This window comes from Blennius ocellaris, assembly GCF_963422515.1.
Source record: "Blennius ocellaris genome assembly, chromosome: 4".
Lineage (NCBI taxonomy): Eukaryota > Metazoa > Chordata > Actinopteri > Blenniiformes > Blenniidae > Blennius > Blennius ocellaris.
The window spans coordinates 28,048,413-28,058,559 of record NC_137653.1 but is presented as its reverse complement, the minus strand read 5'-3'; the positions used below and the strand labels follow the sequence as shown (position 1 = coordinate 28,058,559).

Sequence of the window (10,147 nt, the reverse complement as noted above, 5' to 3'; positions counted from 1 at the left end):
CATGACAAGCTGCACAAACATTCAGGGCGAGTTGTGGTTATAAACAAAGTACAACAAGCCAAGAGGCTATATCTTCTTTCTTCTTAAACTGAAATCTGCCGAGCACAAAGCATCGGCGTAAACAAACAATCAATGGACTCAGCAGTGTGTTGAATGTTTAGCACTCGGTGATGAAAATTCAGCAGAAATGCTGCTTGTGCAGCCGTTGGAGGGCGAGGTGACTCACAGCTCTGACTGCAGGTCGCAGGGCGACAGGCAACGAGCAGCAAGCAACTCAAAAGCAGTGGAAATCAGCAATATCATGCCCACAAACCACATATACACACCTGTGAGGGAGAAGCTGAAAAGGGACTGAGCTTCTGGTGTCACATGACTATATAGACCAGGGGTCGGCAGCCTTCAACACTCAAAGAGCCATTTGGACCCGTTTCCCCTTCAACACAACACCCCCCCCCCCCCCCCCCCCCCCCCCACCCACCACCACACACATGCACACACACACACGCACACCTCGTCGCCCACATTGTCAATATATCATTATAGCGGCGGATATATGCATGAGATCAGGGTTTTTAGAACCGTACGTGCAAGTGGTGTGGCTTTCAATGTCAGTTGTATAATTCACTATTATTTAGCGTTAAGTGAATAAGTATTGCTCTATTTGGCTTTGAGCGTCGGTGTTGGACAACTCGTCCACAAAACTGCAACCCCAGAAAACTTGTCCACGACTATTCTTTTCAGCATTATTGATTTGAAGGATTAGATTTCAAAGTATATTTGACACATTTGGGAGAATTATTGAGTGTATTTGACACAATGTGTGCAAAGAAGACCATTCTTCACGTGAAACAAAGCCGTAGGACGCTGTTCTCAGAATGCTGAACAGCCAGTTCATTCACCTGTTCCTCCCTCTCCACTGTTAACGAGGAACAGGTGGAGCAAATTTACTGGCTGTTCAGCTCTGAGAGGTCAGGTATCAGAGGACTGCCTGTCAGGTGTGGAAGAACCCAATGGCAGCGCTCACCGCGCAGCAAAGGCTCGTTCCTCTCCTGATCGGGACAGTACTGTGGTGTGCAATCTCTTCAAAAACTTGGATGAACAGCCGGTAAGCACTGCCGTGTTTGCTCCACAATGCAGCCATATATTTAATATCTCATGACAATTGTTGGGGTGCCGCCATGTGCGCAAAGATCGGGTCGTACAGAAATGGTGCACCAAGCAGAGACAAAAACAAACACACCTTTAAAATATTGTTTTTTTCACACCTTTAAAATAATTGTGAGCACATTGGCGTGCCACTGATTAAATAAATGGAGAACACCTTTCCTTTCTCTTTCTCTTTCCGTCATGGAAATCTGTGTTGGTCCTGTGAGCCTCTCCTGGCACAACAACAACACTTATGACATACTGTGTAAGCAAAGTTGGACCACTTCTTAAAATAAAGCTGTTAAAATTGGTGGAAGGTAAGAATTATGTGCTCCAAGTTTGTCATACCACAGAAGTGTGTAACTGTCAAATTTGAATTATTAATGTGTATATACACACTTTATGAATGTGTTGAGAAGAAAATGGCTGAATTCACTTTACACTTACTTAAATGTGCAGTGAACTTTTCTGGTGTTTGGTGGATGACTGGAAGTTTGGGACAAAGTGTCTGGGACTAACTGGGACTAACGTTTTTATAATGTCACACACAGCTTACACACTTTCACTTGCCAACATCACGTTTTTTATTTTATTTCTTCTTGTTTTTCTTTTCTTGTCATTTCATGTGAAACAGAAAGACTGATTTGTCCGCTTCATTTTTTCGGTGTGTTGATGCAGGCTAGTAGTGGGGCCCCATTAGGGAGGTTCCCGACGTGTCATCGACATGTGTCCACGAGTTTCAAGTTGTGTCGCTGATATCTGCTGTCTGTCGGGGGCCCCCTACTGGAAACTCACGAGTGATTACTCAGAAAGGGGTTATCGATGCGCTGTCGTTGCAGCGTCTCAAGTAGTTGCATTAATTTCCCATTGAAAGACTGATGTCAGCCGTCCCTCGGGGCCCCCCTTTAGCTCGGGGCCCTCGGCAATTGCCAATTGACTCATGATGATCAGCCACCGTTTCCTGCTCTGACTTGTAACTTATAAAAGGTGGCGACTGTGTGACCGCGGTCAGGAATTGAGATTCGTGCCAAACCTGTCGTCATTATGTGTAAACACACCTTTAATGGCTCCACAACCGTCGTCTTGCTTTTCTTTTTTGACTTAAAACTTCATCAACCATATTCATTGAGCGTGTGGGTATTTCACTGTGTGGGTCATGTTGTTTTTTTTTTTATTTTGATTCACGGCTCTGGCAGGTTGTGAAATAGAAATCAGTGAACGTCTGAGCGGAGCACGCGTTGACGTGATTACGTCAGATGTGCTCAAACTCCGGCTTTGACTACGGTGTGGGATGAGGATTAAAAAGGTGGAGCAGCGCTTTTTTCCCCCCACAAATCGCATTTTATTCCATGTGAATGTGCCACTCATGAGCCGCCGCGGGAATAAGAAGTGATTCCAGCCCGCGGGCCGCCTATTGAGGACCCCTGCTATAAACTGTATACCTTGTATGTAATGTAGACCTACCAAGCATGAAGACACTCTCCATTTCTTATGGTGACATTTATAATTACTGAACTAAACAGTTCCGTGATGGCTACAATGCATTATGGGAGTTTCTGTTAGTTGTGTTTTAGATGACATTAAAAATAGTGGGTGGTTTGCTCAAAACCGTCTGAAATATGCGTACAGTGGAACCTGGGACGTACGGACAAATCATGACGCACGGACAGCTTTTAACCATTAACACACAGCCTCCGTCGCAGTACGGTGCTGTGCTGTGTGCATATGTGTGTGTGTGTGTGTGTGTGTGTGGGGGGGAGGGGGGACGGAGAACTTGTCCACACGACTACAACCTCAGCCGCAGGGGGAGGGTATACAGAAACAGCAGCCCAGGCTTTAACTATTTTTTGATTTTATTGTTTTCACACCTTCAAAGACATTGTACACATGGTATATTCATACATAATCGGACACTGGGTTTACGAAGAACCTCACCTGGGACCAGAGCTGTAGAGGCTCTTGCTGATGAAACGGGGATTTTAGCAGGAAGCTTCCTCTTGAGAGAAGCAGCAGGAGTCTTGTTCTGAGGAGAGTCCTCACCCGCTGCACCTTCAGTTTGCTCCTTCTGCTTTTTCATGCGTTTCTCTTGCATGATCTCCTCGAAGGTCTTTACCTTCACCATGGCAGTGGCCTGAAGGACAGACAATCACATTCTACATTAGTAGGTCAGTACTGAACACGTTTCCTAACTCTGATTGTTTCTGCTGTTTTAAATCTTCCAGCAGGATTTCTACCATGAAAAGGACAAGAGGGGTGAACTTTAGAAGGAGTGAGTAAGATGATTCATGGTGTTATTGACACTGAGACTTTGTGATTTCAGTTAAAACACCAGGAGTGAGGTCAGAACATTGAGGATGAACTTTTGACATGATGAACTTCATGTGGCTGAGCTTTTGTCTGATCGTACCTCTAAAGGAGCAGCTTCAGGTTTCACTGGCTTCACCGTCTCTCCAGCAGTCTTCTCTGCTGTCGCCTTGCCTGCTACACAACGAGGAGGATGAAAGTTAAAAAGCTGCACACCAAGTCAGAGTGAGGGTTCTTCAAGTCGACGGCCTCTGCACAGTGACACTTACTTTGGCCTGGCAGCTTGTGGAGGCGCAGTAACAGCGGCTTCTTGATTGGTTCCTCTTTGGAGGCAGAGCTCTTCATGACGTCGAGCTCTGCAGCCTGCTGGACCTGCAGTCTTTCTGCCTTCTCTCTCCGGATCTCCTCCAGAGTCTTGACCCTGATCTCCCCCACGCCTGCGTTCTCCTGAGGTGCTGCTGGTTCCCATGGCTCCTGGTTCTCCGTGGTGCTTTTGGCCTTCTTTGGGCTGGAGCTCTGGTTCGGTTCCTCCTCCTGCCTCTTCCTCTTGCCCAAGCGGGTTTTAGAGACGGTGTTGACGTTGCTGATGGACGAGTCTTTGACGGTGATGGAGCGCTTGTTTAGCTTGGGACCTTTGACCGAGCTGGTTCTGGGTAGAGTGATTTCTGGAGTTGGTAACAACGCAGGTCTGATCTCCTCCAGGGTTTTAATGTGAATCTGCTCTGGACCTTCACTTGTATCAGCTGTAAGACAATAGAGGATGTTTCTGTGAGGGATGTGAGTCCACACACACACACACAGTGTAGCTGCTTGGACTCCTTACCTGGCTGAGCAGGAGCAGCGTGAACAGAAAACAGGTCAAGTCTCTCCTTCATAGTTTTCAATACTGAAGACAAAAAAAACACCGTGAGAAAATCCTAATGAGTTCAGAGTTAAATCTTGCAGAGTTTGTCCCATCCTCACCTTTCTTAGGAGGCTCTGACGGGAGATCCATGTCCACCACTCCACCCAGTCGCTGTGCCAGACTCCTCTTCAGGGAATGACTTTCTCCGTTCACATCTAAAGCAGAGACACATCATGAGCACCTCATGTCTTCTCCGTTATCACGACAGGGAGCAGTGGAATCAGATCTGGAATCAGACTGTCATGTTACCAGTGGTGGGAATTTTCCGTCCAAGTCTTGCAGTGACGCTGCCTCTTGGTCTCCCGGCTTCTTCCATCGAAAATGATGGGACTGCGTTCAGAGAGAGGAGTTTTAAATGACTTCAACAAGATCAGGGCTGTCAACTCAGCAGTCTGGGGCCAAAACCGGCTGATGTGAGGGTCCACTCAGGACCAGGATGCTAACAAACGTCATTTTTATCATGAAAATGTATTCTCATTGTGGAAAATTGTGACTGAACTACTTAACGGTTCTTTTCATAAAGAGTCATTGGTGCAAGATACGGAATAAATGCTACATTACAAATAAGCTAAACATTTTCATTTACAAATGACTTTTTTGAAAACCTACAGTGAAGAGAGGCTGAAGGTCGCAGCTTTAAATTACATTAGATATCAATGGATGAATGAATCTATCTATTGTGTCTTTGAACTGTTTTTAAATTATGTTCAGCACTTTGTATTACATTGATTGTATAGAAATGTGCTACATAAATAAAGTTGATTGATCGATTGAATAGGTAGAATGTGAGAGAGATTATTAACAGTTGTTCATGAAGACTTTTTACCATCTCTGGACTCGTAGAGGGCTGGTCGGAACGACGACTGGACGTTTTCTTCCTCTGCGTTGGCCGGAGCCTCTGCGCTCTGGAAGGAATAACCAGCTTTCGTCACGCTGGCCTTCAGGATTCTGCGTAGCCGGATCTCCTCCTCGGCGCTCACTCCAACGTTCAGGGAATCATCTGCACACATACAATCATGACTCAGAGGTCCCACACAGACCTGGGGACTGAGAAGTCTCCACTTCAGTGTGTCCTCAGTCTCACCTGACTTGTGGAGCCTTCTGGGAGAAGCACCGAGCCTGCCATCTTCTCCGTCCTCTGAGAACTGATCTGGAACAGAAGCTTCATGAGCATTGAGAGTCCAGGGAACATCCTGCAGGATAAGAGAGACGAAGGAACTCACCATCTTCATCCTCACTGTCATCTGTGAGCTTGATCACCATCGGAGGGTGGGTGGGGCTGACAAACAGCTCCTGAGTTTCTCTCTTGCAGCGCGGCTTTTGATGAAGGAAGACACAGTGTGGCTTCTGACACCCGGCCGCCTGTTTCTCCCAGTAACACGGGATCTCCTTTCGATTTTTCTGTTGGGAGCAGGGGAGACGGACACGTTGCTCTCAAATTTATGGGAATTAAGAACATTTTTAAAGAGTGAAAAGGATAAAATAACTTCTACTGGATGTCTGACTGATGTTTGTGTGCAAATGATCTCCAAAAAGCTTACTGGGGTCTCCATGTGGCGAAACTTGCACACTTCTCTGAAGCAGCGTCCCTCCAGCCAGAGGCTGCAGACTGTCTCGTTCCCCATCGCTGCCTCACAGTGTCTGAATGGACAGCTGTCTCCCTGCATGATCAACCACAGTTAAGACTCTTCCATTGGCTCACTGACCAACCACTGAGTGTGTATGAACAGGAAGCTGTCTCACTTTAGTGCAGGTAGAATAGAAGAAGAAGTAGCAGTCGTCTCCGTGGCCCGTCATCGTTCTGCTGGCGTGTCTTTGTGGAGAAATTCTGGTCCTTAAAACCAACAGATTTTCTTCAGCACTCGCTCTGATGACAGAAAACAATTGTATATCTTATACCAAGAAAACTCAGAGTACTTCACGTTCCTTCTTCTTTTTTTTTTTTTCCAATGGTGGGGCTATTAATTGATATTTATTTCGGGGGACGACTAAAACAGCCAGACAAAAAGGGGGGGGATTACTCAAATTGTAAATATCTACTCTTCAATAAAGAAATTAAACAGAGAAAAGCACTTTCAAAAAAAGCTAATAATTCTCAGAATCAGCATTCACACAATCAAAGGTCAATAATTGCCTGCGTGAAAATCACCCAATGTTAGTGTTCTACTGCTAAAAAGTACTCACCTTGTTGTTTTGTGTCAGCAGATGGTTCGTGTTTGTAGTTGTAAAAATAGCAACAATATTTCCACAATAGTTGAGATAGTTGTCAAAAATGTTAATAAGCCACCAAAGAAAAAGCTGAACCAACACACAGGGAATCTGTTGTTGATGTGAAACTTTCTGTATGCCTCTTTTGACATTAAAGACAAATACCATGATCAAAGGCAATGTCCATGATCAAAGGCAATGTCCATGATCAAAGGCAAAATCCATGAAGTCATCAACCTTTGATGTTGGGGCCCAAGTCTCATCTTGAGATGTGCCAATCAAGCCACACACTGTCATGTCATATGCACAGAATTGTGTGAATGCTGGAAGAAATCAGACAACTACTTTTCAGTCTTCTGTGGGATTTTTTTTTTTTTTTTACATTTCTGTATAACTTTAAGTTTTGAAAATAAGATGAAGGTGGTTACAGTTGTGGTTAAAGTTCTACAGTAATGTTTAAACATAGATGTTATCTGCTGGATTATTTGTAATGTTCCAGTTTACTGAACGACATCCATCTCGTTATGGTTCATTATTGTCAAAAATAAATTCTCCTCTATTCTGATACATCTTTGTGTGTCCTGATGTGCTTCATATCCAAACATTCTCAAGGATGAAATCACAAAGTTTGGGGCCATGGTTTGTGAAAATATAGTTCCTTAAGCTTCCTGGGGTCAGGGCAGCACTGTGATGATGTACGTTAAGTTTCACATTGCAGCATGTAGAGCAGAGTTACACATCACTTCCTGTTTCATGGTGAACCAAGGATATTCCTTGGAGCACCATGGACACACCTTTTGGAGATTATAGTTACATTTGATCAGTGGCGCCGCCAGGACTCAGTTTCATAGAGCACACACATCCGGCTCAGATACGTTGTTGTGACCTCCTGTCTGCAGGGAAGACGGACAAGGGGGCTTGCCATCGCCTCACGGGCACATAGAAGACCATGTTGACATGGGGTTTGGGGGTTCGGCGAGGTACGGAGCACTGGAGCAGTAACTCACACAGCTAGCGGGGGCTAGACATGGTGTACCTATCCACACACAACCAGCTCGCTAGCCACGGAGCGTCGATCCACATGAGCAATGTTCAAACCTCTTAATTCAGAGATGGATTGTCAATCCCATTCACCATCCAGAACGAGCTGCGACTACAAGCAATGACACAACACTGCAGTCGTCCCACCCACCGGACGTTGTCTGACTGAAATGATGCAATATGGCGGTGTCGAATAAGGTCAACATGGTGGCTAAATTTCAGGTCTCGACAACTTACCACCTCGGAGGATTGCATTTCACGCATTTGATGCATTACACAAAATGGCAGACTTCCTGTCGGCTTAGAGTATGGGTCTGTAATACTTTCTGTGCGGCTTGGTGCACTGTTACTGTATGTCTACCAACTTTCTTGGACTTAGGGTAAACATGTTAAACATGATGCCCAATTTAGACGTTACAGTGTGAAAACGATGTTGGTGGATGAAACATCACAAATACACAGTCATTCATATACAACAACATTGCAGTCAGCAGGAGTTTTCAATTAAAAATATAAAGCACTGTAAACCAAGGTACAAAACTCAAGAGTTTTAGCAGTTTTCTTCTTACCTGAAAGAGTTTTTATAGATTGTTTGATTTCCTTTTTAAATGGGGTTAGGAGGGCTTTGTGTTACTAAATCTATCTTTATGAATGTAATTTTTCCTAAAATAATCAATACATTAATAATGTCCAATTTTGTAAGTCTTTTCTATTCGTTGCTATGGATACCAATCAATACGTCTTTCTAATACAGATGAAAGTAAGAGTCTGAGTGTTAAAACTTACAAGGGAGGTCCTTACCAAAAGAGGCAAGAGTACCAGCTTCAAACAGTAGGTGCTAGCGTACCAACAGTCACATGACCTCGATGGGCCGCTAGGAGTGACGTCATCACTACCGTAAGTTCAGAAAAACATGCCACTGTAGACATAGACATAATTAATTATAATTATAGAATCACAGTATATAATAACATATAATAATAATAATGTCTATGGCTGTAGGCATACTTCTCATTGACTGGTGCTGCCTATCAGAGCTGACCTTGCAGTGGGACGCCGTGAGATGCGTCTCAAGTCCTTTTAGTTCTACTGAAGAAGGTGTAGCCCAACTATAATAATCATCACTCGTTGAATTTTCACACAACAAATGTGCGTGCTTTCATGCTGAAATGATTTGCATTATGCTTCTTCACAAAGACTGACATATGAAATGACATATTAATAAAGATTTAAATTAAGGAACAACTTGATTGATCATTTGGAGTTAGTTCTTGCTCTCTAATACATGTGTAAACACCAATAACACATGTCTTCATATTTTGGTTTTGGTGGGCTGAGTATATATAATTTTTTTGTAACTATTTCAGTAACATGCATAGGGGTGGGAATTAATAAGATTTTATCAGTATCAAAGCCATTGTCGATTCTGCTTTTCAATCCAATTCCTTATCAATTCTCCTAACAAATCTTGAGTATTTTTTTTATGGGGGAAAAAGCAGTCTTACAGTCTTCTTCGCCAAAAGGATCACATTTATTTTTTCTAAACATGAAACATATTCACCTTGAACATACTGAACAGGTTGAAACAGCATACAGCCTAAATAAAATAGACTGATTCAATAAATAAAAAAGGCACACAGTCAGGAATATACTGTCTTCTTAACACTTGAACATGCTAAATTAATGCTTAATGGTCTCCTTTTCTTAAAAGGATACAACATTGAATGAAACTAAAAGTGATAAAACAGTGCAAATACACAAGTCCTATTTAGAAAAACAGGCATGTATGCCTAGATGACATTTTGAAAATGCTGTTACTGTATTTCAGAGTCACACAATGGCAGAATTCCGCTGTGTTTTGACATCAATTATCAGTGAGTGCTGGGGCAGGCCTGAAAAACTAAATCAGAACAGTCAATGGTGTATTTGCCTTCATTGGATGCGCCCTGTAATTCACACTTTTTCAAATTTTCCACTGTTGACAAGCTAACCGTCTCGAGGAGGTCCGAGACCGGAGAGGGATGAGGGATTGACGTACGAGGAGGAACGCGTTGGCAGAGAATGCTGTGCTTTCATATGTTGGCGCTTTTTTTGAGGGGATTTTCAACACAGAACGATCTAAAACATAGACATACACTAGTATTCCTCTAATCAAGTGTTGATCATCATGCCGAAATTGTCATAATGTAATATTAAATAACGTTATGTATTTGCTTGTATTTGTATTTGCTGTCCATTGTTTGGTTCCACTTTGTTTCCAACACAAACTATTGGTCCTGTTGGAATTCGTACCTGTGTTCTCCTGAATTCCTGCATGTTCGTTTGATCCGGGAGAGGCAGAAAGAGAGCGTTAATTTCTTCAATAATGTATTTAATAATCACACAAACAAGAGATTACAAAAATGCATATCAGATTATATAATGCTGCAAAATTCCATATATCAGAGATTACATCTATACGAGCTCGGACCATTCTTCTCTGCAGACCCAAGAATACAGACCAGGTTTACAATGAAGAAGGGCCCCGTTGCAACGTGGGGTTCA

General features: G+C 43.4%; 1 protein-coding gene across 1 annotated transcript; it reads right to left on the bottom strand.

Annotated features, from left to right (window-relative positions):
* Positions 1–222: 222 nt before the first annotated feature.
* LOC308128783 (zinc finger CCCH domain-containing protein 11B-like) lies at positions 223–6,151 on the bottom strand (the record flags this gene model as incomplete). The annotated part of the gene is made up of 11 exons (XM_080494448.1): positions 223–326; positions 3,082–3,277; positions 3,554–3,627; positions 3,720–4,193; positions 4,274–4,336; positions 4,414–4,509; positions 5,181–5,354; positions 5,439–5,504; positions 5,578–5,755; positions 5,896–6,015; positions 6,098–6,151. The coding sequence occupies 11 exons, from the start codon at positions 6,149–6,151 to the stop codon at positions 223–225; spliced, it is 1,599 nt and encodes a 532-aa protein (XP_080350574.1).
* Positions 6,152–10,147: the final 3,996 nt, after the last annotated feature.